At 38.7% G+C, this 12,308-nt stretch overlaps 1 protein-coding gene across 2 annotated transcripts; it reads right to left on the minus strand.

Moving 5' to 3' along the window:
* Positions 1–2,091: 2,091 nt before the first annotated feature.
* Positions 2,092–8,044, minus strand: LOC110897526 (flowering time control protein FPA). Of its 2 annotated transcripts, XM_035981513.1 has the most exons (5): positions 7,881–8,030; positions 7,606–7,722; positions 7,206–7,517; positions 3,683–4,854; positions 2,092–3,318 (listed from the first exon to the last, which is right to left on the minus strand). In XM_035981513.1, the coding sequence occupies exons 4-5, from the start codon at positions 4,774–4,776 to the stop codon at positions 2,250–2,252; spliced, it is 2,163 nt and encodes a 720-aa protein (XP_035837406.1). In that variant the 5' UTR covers positions 4,777–4,854; positions 7,206–7,517; positions 7,606–7,722; positions 7,881–8,030; the 3' UTR covers positions 2,092–2,249. The 2 variants fall into 2 exon arrangements, with proteins under 2 accessions (XP_035837406.1, XP_021999970.1); XM_022144278.2 differs by lacking the exon at positions 7,606–7,722 and having other exon boundaries at positions 7,881–8,044.
* Positions 8,045–12,308: the final 4,264 nt, after the last annotated feature.

The following is a 12,308-nucleotide window of genomic DNA, read 5'->3' on the forward strand; positions in this document are numbered from 1 at the left end:
TAGTACTAATAGAAAAAGAAACACTATACATTATTATAAAAATCAGACCATTATCGATACACACTTTCAAATTATATATATATATATATATATATATATATATATATATATATATATATATATATATATATATATATATATAGGGGGCTGCTAGAATGAAAACCACCCCGAGTTGTAAGAACCGCGAGAACTACACCCCACGGAGCGCCGTTCGCCATGATTTTTTTTTTACAAGTAGATGTGTGTATTATAAACACAGCCGTAAAAAATCATGGCGAACGGCGCTCCGTGGGGTGTAGTTTTTTACACCACAAGTTTGGTGTTTTTAATTTTTTTTCTTTTTTCTTTTTTTTTTCACCAAACTTGTAGTGTAAAAAACTATACCCCACGGAGCGCCGTTCGCCATGATTTTTTACGGCTGTGTTTATAATATACACGTCTACTTGTAAAAAAATCATGGCGAACGGCGCTCCGTGGGGTGTACTTCTCGCGGTTCTTACAACTCGAGGTGGTTTTCATTCTAGCGGCTCCCTATATATATATATATATATATATATAGGTAAAGAGTAAAATACAAATGCGCTTATCGTACGATACGTACGCGATCATCCCAGCCGTTCGATCAGGTGCAGATCTGCTGCGAATTCAATACATATCACATGTGAAAAAATGGTTAGCATGGGGTAACGTGAAAAATAGCATGGGGTGTGTAGAATCGCATGTGGAAGATTGAATATCGCATGTGAAAAATGGCATGGGGTAATGTGAAAAATGGCATGGGGTGTGTAGAATCGCATGTGGAAAATTGAATATCGCATGTGAAAAATGGCATGGGGTAATGTGAAAAATGGCATGGGGTGTGTAGAATCGCATGTGGAAAATTGAATATCGCATGTGAAAAAATGGCTAGCATGGGGTAATGTGAAAAATGGCATGGGGTGTGTAGAATCGCATGTGAAAAATTGAATATCGCATGTGAAAAATCTGTGTGTGTGTGTGTTACTGTTCATCTTCTTCGACTGTTGGTCGATCTTTGCCAGTCTTCTTCCGTTTGACCCTTACAACTCCCAAATTAGCAGTTCTTATTATCGATATCGCACTAAAAGGAACGAAGGGAGGTTGGGGAAGAAGATTTTCAGGTTTTTGAATTTGATTTAGGGTTTGATTTTGAACTATCATCGGTCAATTACAGAGATTTATGACCCCGCAATGACGTTTAACCTTCCTGGTATGATTTAGATATATTAAAATGATTAATTTAATCATTTAAATTAGTTTTGCTCGCGTTTGATCGATTGAATATCGTACGGCTGAGGGCATCGCGTACATAATGTATGATAAGAGGTATTGTACGTTAACCGGCCTCTATATATATATATATATATATATATATATATATATATATATATATATATATATATATATATATAAAATAAATATGTGATACTCATTGACAAAGAATTAACACTTTTATTAATCATTTTATTATTGTTACGTAGGTATGTCTCCAATTCATTCATTATAGAGTAAATTACAAGTTTTGTCTTTTATGTTTACATCAAATTGCAGGCGCTGTCCTTTTAGCCAAAGGTTTACAGGCGGTATCTTTAACCTTCCAAAATCTTGCCGTTATATCCTTTAAGCCAAACCTGGTTAGAAATCTCAGTTAATTCTTATCACATGCAATGTACATGATGGTGCAATGGTCTTTTTCCCACAACCCTTTCTATTTCCCTCATTTATAACCCTCACAACCCCTCAATTCATCTCTGACATCAAATTGGAAAGACACCACCTGTAAACTTTTGGCCAAAAGAACAGCGTCTGTAATTTGATGTAAACATAAAAGACAAAACTTGTAATTTACTCTTGTATATTTTGTAACATTTATTTGGTTATCCTAATAGCGTAATTATAGTTCTTCAATCATTCAAACCAATTTTAGAAAAATAAATGGAACTAGTAATCTTGGAAGAAAAAAATAATCCTGTCCAAACCTCCAAACGAAACCAAACCGTTTTTGGATGGTTGGGCTGGTCCGACACAGTTTGGCTTGCTATTTCAAAACCGTAGTCATCCGTACTCTTACTGTAACCAGCCAAAATGGTAAACAACTTAAGACCACGTGTTGAAACAAAAATCTTATGAAACATCAACCACCATCAAACTACAAACACATCAGATTCTTGACCAAACAGAAAACCACTTGCTATGTTCTTACTTTTTAAAGTTACTAGACTTGTTTTAACTTAAGTTTTCCCTTGTTGGATCTGCTTGAGAAGAGTTGCAGCCAACTCTAACGTCGCCTGCAATCGTTTCTGTGGATCCGGATCTCCTTCTTGCGCGTTTACTTGACCGCTTTGACCCACCGGTGCTATGTTCGACACTTGTTGCTGCTGAACTTGTTGCGTTTGCACATGATGGTACTGTGGTGGTGCTGGATGATGCTCAGAACCAATCTGCAAATTTGGTGAAGGATGCGTTTGTGGCATTCCGTAAACATTATCAGATGTGACCATATTACTCATCTGCCTAAAATCTTCTCCCATTGATTGCCTCGCATTCCCAAGATACGATGCCAGCTGTGCGAGTTGATCTTGTTGGATGCCGCCTGCTACTTGTTGACCATATTGTGGCACAATGGTAGGACTTCCAGGTCTGTAACCACTTGAGCTAACGGAATCGTTTGAAGGCGGGATCATGAAATCACCACCGCCTCGTGATGGTGGTGCTAAGTTTCTACCACCCGCGATTAGATTCTGCTGCTGCTGCTGGTGGTGCACATGGTCCTGTGTGTTTTCTACAACAGGCTCAACCATGTTCCTGAATGGCACCGGACCAAGAGGTAGCCCGGGTAACGATGAATTAGCTCTAGGTTTTCCATGATTTGAAAACGGTGGATAGGTTCCGGAAGGTGATGCAAATGATGATCTGGGATCTTCTCCATGAGAGGAGACGAGATACGGATGTGGTTGTGGTGGTAGCGGTGGTGGTGGTGGTGGTGGTGGAAGCGGCTCGACACCGGAAGAAGACGAATCTAACCTCAGAATGACACCAGAAATGCTAAGTTTTCCAGGTACTTTGAGTATTTTCTCTGAAAAATCTGATGGGGGTACAAGAAACAAGGTGGTTTTGTCATCAAGTTTAGCCACTGCAGCGCGCTCTTTTTCTCCCAAATAGTTCATGAATTCGTTGTAAAACCCCATATCCGCATCACTTTCAGGAACAAAGAAGACAACCCATGACTTACTAGCGCGATAGTAATGTTTTGCCAGGACATCTAAATTAGTCCTCGCAGTGCAGTCCAAGAACTCGGGCCTGCATATTGATACAGTTCACATAAAATTTATCTCTGCAATTTAAAGCAAGTCATTTGTGCATATATACAGTGGCAATTCTGACCTGTTTAACTTATAAGTTGTAACCAATAGATCAAATAAAAAAACTTCGACCCTCCACATTTTTTCGATTTTAAGATGTATATCATTTGTAACAATGTCGTCTTTATAATCATAGTTAACGCATTAGTCATTTTTAAGGAATGAGTTAAAGGGTACCGGTGGATCAACTAAGTCACTTCAGCCCAAAACTGTTTTAATCCGTCACACAACCTGGTTGACCCATATGTTTATATTTTTTAAAAGTAAATTGCGTATTTCAGTGAAAGATGTCAAGAACTTACAAATTCATGTCAAGTACTTTCCCAACGGGAAAGCAACGAGCACGACAGATTGATGTCCCTCCCTTTGCAATAACCCCTTCCCATTTCCACTCTCCAGTAGCAGGTTCAGGAGTCGATCGTTTCCATTCAACAGGATTCTGAGCCGATGGAGCTAAACCGGTCTGGAAACTATCATAAGATGAATTACCAGAATTACCCCTACCAACAAACGGTTGTTGAGGGATGTTAACAGGTGGATGATCAGGGATGATTTGCTTGTGGTACCCAAAATGCCCCAAGTTATTATCAATCATGTCATGACGGGGAAACTCAGGTGCTCGTGGAAGAACGTGTTTCACTTGTTCAGATTCAAAAAATGGATACTCTGGAAGCTCAGGTTGTTCATGAGGTACAACCAGATTACTCTTCAGTTTCTTCGCACCGTGATAAACCAACGCGTCTTCAGGCAAATCCCATTCGTCTTCATCATTATATAACGGGCCTTGATGGCGGAAGCTCTGAGGTGGATAATCATGAAACCCCGGGCCCACCCTATCCCTAATTGGACTATTTCGTCCATACATATTTCCAGGTAATCCCATATCGGGCCCCACGTCATGGAACCTAGGTGGTTCGAATGGAGCATTCCTGCCGGTCGGCCTGTTACGCTTTCTATCAAAACCCATGCCATCATCAAGACCCTCAGGATCCATATATCGAGGGGATCTGGATCTTCTGGTGTGCTCAGTGTCATGGTACCTATCATGGCGTCTGCCCCGAGGGGATGTGTTTGACGGTCCAGAATCACTCTTTGCAAAAGATATGTGTACTCTGGGGTTGTTAAACAATTTACCCTGTAAATTGTTTATGGCCCGAGATGCAGAATTAACATGTTTGTATCTTACAAAAGCAAAAGTTCGACCTGGAAACATGGAGATCTTTTCAATTTCACCGAATGGAGCAAAGGCATTCCATAAACCGTCTTCATCTACCTTCATTGATTGTGGGAAGCCGACCCATAAGACCTCACTGGGCTGTTCTGCATTCTCATTCCTGTTGTGGTATATGGGGTCAGAGCTGGCGTGGCGGGTTCTAGAGTCCCTTTGAGGAAACATAGACCCTCTTACTGAAGAACGTGGTTCATCTCGGGGCCGTGAGTAGTGTTCATCATGTTTTGATGCTGATGATTTCTCCTGATATATCAGATGCAAGAGATTTTCATTAACTTATTTGGGACTAGTGAATCATGATATATTTTATTTACTTTTGTGAGAATAATTTTCAAGTGCAGTTTTCAAATATCTAAAATCTGCAATAAAGCTATATGATATTTAACATTTCCATCCTTACTAGTTACTACTATCTATTTACTTAACAAGATGACATGATTCTTGCTGCAAACTCTGTAATGCGATTGTAGATGAATTGTATGTTCTAGTTACATTTGCTATGTGGATGAATGAATATTGATATCATTGTGAGGGCTTCATTCCAGTTACAGGAAGGATTCAAAATTTCCAGGGTGCCAAGTTATTCAAGATTTCAAGTATGTGCATCAAAGCCTATATGTGTTTATCAACTGCTTAATAAGATTTTAAGCACACAGATGGTGTATTTTATTTGACGAGTTATTCTTTCTTTTCTGCCTATTTATAAACCTATGAATCCCTATATAAGATGACAAATTTCAGCATATTCTTCACTCTCCAATGATGTAGAAGTTGAGAAAAGGAAAACCGAAGATAACCTTATATGCAGCTCCATTTAACTTGGTAAAATGGGTGACCTTGTGTGGACATGAATTTGCAGATTAAATGAAGGCAGGTATCTTCTTGCAAATTGTTTCTCCACGAATGCAAGATAATCATCCTATTACTATGGTAAAGCTTATTACCTAAAGGAATTGCGTTAAGTTTCACAGGTTAATCAATCTTATGTATGTGTGTATCATCTATATTCTCAAGACTCTCAGTTCTTTGAGCGAGTAAGCAACACAATTGAAAATGTTATATATGCTATTCTTTAAGCCTAAGATGGAAGTTACAGTCAAGATATGTGAAGTTAACATGATAATGTGTCTGAACGGTGTAAGAATTGCTATAGAGTTGGACATGAGCCACTTTTTTTTTGAAACAGATATGTATTGTACTCCAACAAGGTTGATAGAGTTTTCTGGGATTCTGAATCTAGAAACCCTGCTCAAATCACATTACATAACTTCTGGGCACTGGGCAGCTATCACAAATGACGGGTCAAAATGTTAAATGTTCCCCCATCTCTTAGTGAAGGTAGTTGCATCGAGAGTATATGATTTATAGAAGACAACATTTTCAGCTGGATACAAAAGATTAATCCCAGTGAGAAAGTGTTCACTTTGTTATTGATATCTAGATTTATCATTATGCGAGTTCAGAGGCCAGTGGTTCACCTTGTGCTAAAGAACTTCTTAGTAATTGTGATAACATTAATCTCATTATGAAAGTAAAGAATCTAGAATATAAGAGTTTATTTTATTTACAATATTTAGTTTCACTATTATGTCATCTTAGAAGCCAATGGTTTACCTTGTGCAAAGGTTCTTCTTGGCATTTGTGATTCTGCTCATTATATACTGAATGCACACTTTTTCAAATTTGTCACCTTACCAATTTACCAGTCACAGCTCACAATAAGCAATTGTCCTTTTGAGTATAGGTCATCTGGATAGCTGGTATGATATTAGACAGATAAGTTCGTCTTACGTCACCTAATGGTAGCGTCAAATCTGCAGCAACAGCCAAAGATGGCCCACATTGCAAGTGTGTTTTGTTGTTTTTCGTTTTAGTTTTTTCTTGGGGAAGGAGAAAAGGGGTGTTGGTAAAAGAAATGACTGTTTGTTGAATGAGCATGTGTTGATGCGGAGAAAATTGGTTTTTCTTAATGATGCGGAGCAATTTATGGGGGTAGAAGACGGTGAATCAGTATTGTAGAGAAACTCATGGTGGTAGAAGATAAAAAAAAAATTGCACTGTAAACCCTATAACCTTTGTAATAGACTGCTCTTTAATACCTTAAATTTACTATACCTGTGATATAAAATTAAAAGTTTAACCTATTAATTAAGCCTCTGGGGACCAGTATATTTATTCAAGGTGGATCAGTGGTGTTCCGTTGGTGACAAGTAATCATTCGATTGCATGACAAATACATATTCAGTTAACGCAGTATTAGTCACCAGCCTTTGTTGGTATGAAGGCGTTTTATATAAGTTGAAATCAAGGGCTAAACCTAGAGCAGAGAAATGGTTTTATAAAGAAACACAAGTCTTCACCATAATGCTTTGGGCACTGGTTAGCGTCTTTTGCAAATTTCATAAAGCTGTGACTTAAGACTTGAATAAGCATACATATACATAAAGTATAGAGAAAACATGGGTAGACAACACTAACCGCCTTTGTAAACTCAATTCTAAGTCTTTTGCAAATTTCATAAAGCTGTGACTTAAGACTTGAATAAGCATACATATACATAAAGTATAGAGAAAACATGGGTAGACAACACTAACCGCCTTTGTAAACTCAATTCTAAGTGCATTGCCCGCAAGAACGAAACCTTGAAGTGCTTCATATGCTGCAAACGCAGCACCCTCATCAATAAAATTGACAAAAGCGTAGCTCCGACCAGGTTGAAATGCTACACTCTCAAGCTCCCCAAACTCCCTAAACTGATTGCTCAATGCACGCTCGGTTAAAGAATGCGATAGATTCCCAATCCACAGATGTCTTGAAGGAGGTGCACTGCTACGACCATGATGACTTTTCTCTTCCGATCTCAAAGGATAGTCCCTCCTCGGTCTGTCACGTCCCCCTCTTAAACTCTAGAGAGCAAAAAACAAAACAAATCACATCATTAACATTGATTTACACATAAAACTTTGAAAAACGACACCAAAAAACAACTTCCACATTGTTACTCCTCCCCTATTCCAAATCCAAAAACGGATCGTTTGATTTCTATTACTTATCCACATGTTTCTAACATCGCACATGAATTGGTACTTCAGTAACCCTAGAAACTTGCCACTGCCAATTCGAATCAAATATTATGAAAATTTCAGATTGAATTAGATCAGATTGCAATACCATAAGATAATTACAGGAAGAAAACAATATCTTAAATGCTGACGTCATCATTAACCCTAAAACAATGAACGGTAACGAGATAGAAATTAAGAACTAACCATTATCGTTCGAATTCAGTGACTATTAGAAATTTGGTAACCGGAAACTATGCAAGAGAGAATGGTGATTCTTTGCGTTGGTGTTAGGGTTTGGTTACTTATCAATGACAGCTTCAAGAGCGATCGCAGCCCTTCATTTGAACTTGTACTCATCACAACCCCTTGTACTTATTTGAGGGTGCCATTTTTAACCCACATTCTTTAGGGTAGAAGAGAACAAAACTATAAACCCTGCTTGGTTGGTCCCTGTGGTTTTCAAAAATTTCATACTTGGTCCTAGTAGTTTACTAATTACACGCTTGGTTTCAAAAGTTGTCAAAAATGCACTCGGTTGGTCCCCAGCCCTAACATCAGTTAAATTTCTCAGTTAAGTCCATGTTAAATGACCAAAATACCCATCTTCATCACCATCATCTTCATCACCAACCTCTGCAATTTTTAAAAACCTAAAACTAAGATATTCATGTTTCCTCTCTGTATTTCAACTCACACAAAATCCACCTTTTCTTCCAAATACAACCCCCCCCCCTATCTCCCCCTTTCACTTTTCTTCAAAATCCCAACTCATTTCCCCTCTTAACTAAGCTTCTTCATCGTCCCCTGTTACAATCTGTATAAATTGGTTAACTGCACCAATTACTAGATATCATCATCCCCAATTGTTGAACTAAAACATCAAACTCATTAGAACAATGGGTGTTTCCAATTCAAAAACAGAGCCCTGCTGCGAACCATTGCGATTATGCAAAGAACAAAGACGCTTCATGAAACAAGCAATCGATTCACGCTACAATTTAGCAGCATCCCATGTTGTTTACATCCAATCACTTCATAACCTCGGAATCACCCTCGGTAAATTAGCAAAAACAGGGGAATCCTCTGTTCCACCATCTCCAACCCACATTGACTCTGCGAGCGCCAAGCCTTGTTCTCCCGCAACAACTCCGGCCATAACTCCGGCCATAAATGCTTGTTCTCCTGCAACAACTCTGCGAGCGCCAAGCCTTCGCTGTTAACTCCGGCCTTCGCTTTTAACTCCTGCCATGTCTCTGATAGATTTATCAAGCATTCGCTGTTAACTCCGGCCATAACTCCGGCCACCACATCCGCTACTATGGTGGTGGGGCTTGTTTGAGAAGAGAAAGAGGGACCTTGGTGGTGGTAGGTGATCTGTGGTGGTGGTGGTAGGTACATAGAAAGATATATATGGGTGACAGTGAAATGGGGATTGAAGAAGAAGAAGTGGGGTGCATCTCTTTTTGGGTTTTTTTAATTATTTAATTGTTTAAGGGTAATATAGTCATTTCACACATAGTTAACTGATATTAGGGTTGGGGACCAACCGAGTGCATTTTTGACAACTTTTAGGACCAAGCATGTAATTAGTAAACCACTAGGACCAAGTCTGAAATTTTTGAAAACCACAGGGACCAACCAAGCATTTAGCTCTTATAATAAAGCAAAATCATTATGTACAAACATTGCATCGTTAGACTAGAATCCTTTGGTATCTATACATTATAATAAAGCAAAACAAACTTTTACCCCTTGCGTCATTAATTGTCATGTGGAGGATTTTGAGTCGAAGAGATCAAAATGGTTTATCAAAGATGAGGAAAAGGAAAAGAAAGGAAAAAGAGGTACTCTGAAGAAAGCAACTAGAAAGAAACTTGTTCAAAGACAGTTAGTTGATGAGGGAAGTGAAGATGAAGCTCAGAACGATGAACAGAATGTCGAAACAGGTGCAACTGGTACGTCTACAGCAGAGATTGCTCATGAAATAGAAGAACGACCTTTCGGAGGTACATAAAATGTTGCAGAGAATGTGAATGTTGGTGAAAATGTTGAAGGCACCGCAGAGAATATTAAAGGTGCTGCAAGTTCTAGTTCAAGTGATATTCCGTTAACTCAGATAGCACCAACAACAGGTGATCCTATGGCGAAATGGAGGAAAAGAGGGATAAGGCGTCTAAGAAAAGAAAGAACAGTGACGAGGAAGATGCAAGTTACCAATCATCTGGTTCTGAGGTGCAAAAGATAAAGAAAGGGAGAACAAAGCATTCAGCAAGAAGAATAGATTCTCTAGCACTGAAGCGAGTACGAAAGAGTACAACGAGAGTTATTAAAGCTGCAACTACTAAAGTACCAGAAACTAGAGAACCATAAATAGTTGAAGCATCTACTGCTGAGTCGTTTGATATTCCGATTCTATCACCGCTAAGATCCCCCATGCAACAAACGGTTCATGTTCATACAGAAGCAGTACAACAGACACCACCGTAGCAGCAACCAATCGCTCTACAACAGCAAGGATCGACATCAAAGAAAACATCGACTCCAATACAACTACAGTGATCTGGTGAAAGTTTTCCAGAGATTCCTGTAATCAATTTAGGTACTTGGCCAACAAATTTGGATGATATTCCAGATAAGCCGTTTTTCGATGACAGTAGAATGAAAGCCGTGGAAGATAGGGTTGCTAAGCTCGAAAAAGATAAAGCTGTGACAGATGAAAAAGTGAAGAATCTGGAAGCAGAAAATGTGGTGTTAAAAGATGAAGTTCAAAATTTGAAAGCTGAAAATGAAGCTTTGAATGACAAAGTCGAGAGCCTTGAAGCAGGAAATGTTGCGTTGAACGAAGTAGTTCAAGGCCTTGTGACTACAAATGATAGCTTGTCACTTCGAATGGAATGTTAATGTCAGAGAATGAGTTGTTAAAGAAAATGGTGAATGACCACGAAGCTGACAAGAAGTTGAAATCAAAGCAGATGGATATGTTGTTTGTTGTGTTCGAAAACAAATGGGCATTAGTGTTGAAACTGTATTTGATCAGATAGAAATCCAAAGAGCTGAAACTCGGTGGATCAAACAAGAACGAAAAGCAACAGAAGAAGCATCAGCAGCAGCAAAAGATATGATAGTGATAATGATGATGAGGAGGAAGAGGAAGATGATGATTTAGAAGATTTAGATGATCCTGCTAACTACCCAAAAGACGATAAAGATGATGATGATGATGATGATGATGATGATGATGATGATGATGATCAGGGTGGTGGTGGTAATCTTCAGATTGCTAAGTATTCTAGTGGTAGTTAGATGATAGATTATATAAATGACAGCCAAAATGAGGAAAAAGAGGATGATCACACTCAGGGGGAGAGTGAATCTGGTGGTAAAAAAGATGAAGAATCTACCGGAATCTTCACAGAGGCTGTCCCACTAAACTTTGTTCCGGTAGATCAACCAAAGACGATTTACCTCTGTCACGACATCGAGGAAGGTGAATTTGTTCATAACTACAGTCGTGAAGAGTTAATGGAGATGATGGGAATAAACGATGAATCCTTCAAATTCGATTTCGAAAAGAATTGGAAGAGATCAATCCAAATGAACCAGAAAGCTATGTTTTCAAAGACATTCCTGACGTTAACGATATTAACAACGTTGTCGTGGAGGATGATACTGATTCTGACAATGATGAGCCATTCAGATACTTGGGTGAAAGATCAGAAGACTTCCCAACATTCACATAATTGTTTTCTACTTATAATGAAGATATGTTGCATAGGAAAGTTGAAGAAAGGGTTCGTGATGAAGGTGAACCATCGACAATTTCGAAAGAAGATCTTCGTGAAGCACGAAAGAAGTGGATATGCCGAAGGAACGAAAGTATAAAAGACCACTTGCTTTCTTCATAAGGCATCCTGATGCGTCGTTGGGTGATATACTTTCATGGGGTTATTTGTTTGGATGATATGAAAGTTTATGCGATCAAGAGAGAGTACAGAATTTAATATTCCAAATACCTGAAAGATACAAAGACTCTACCATGGTGGGATGTGGAAGAGTTAGTTCCAACGAAGTTGATTCAAACTAACATATTGAACAAAGTATGTTTTCACGAAGCCAGACTATGGGGTGTTATCAAGTATCAAGCGATGAATGGTTTTCCTGATTGGAAACCCCATTACCCCAAGAAGATCGTGAAGATTGATCCAGTTACGGGTGAGAAGGATGTAACTCTGCACATCAAGAGACCGCGATGTATGAGAAATATGCCGCTAAAGAAAATGGAATAAGATTTCTATACGGAGTTTCAGGTTTGATATTATGATCCTAAAACTGCCGAAGCGGTCATTGCAATGAAGAATGAGGAAACATGGATGTGGAGAGGAATTAGAGTACTAGACCCGATGTGGCTAGTTAACTGCTCAAAGAAAGACATTGAATTCTTGTTCTTCACGAAGATCTGTTACTTAGAAGATGATAAAGAACAAGAAATGCAATTCCAAAAGATAGTCAATGTCTGTTACGAAAAAAACATCAATTCAGGGCATTATTGGAAAATCAAACTAGAGAGACTTGGAAAGAATAGAGTTTCTAAAGGAGGAAAAAAGAATCGAGCGGATCAATGAATAAATAAAG

Source organism: Helianthus annuus, chromosome 13 (assembly GCF_002127325.2).
Source record: "Helianthus annuus cultivar XRQ/B chromosome 13, HanXRQr2.0-SUNRISE, whole genome shotgun sequence".
NCBI lineage: Eukaryota > Viridiplantae > Streptophyta > Magnoliopsida > Asterales > Asteraceae > Helianthus > Helianthus annuus.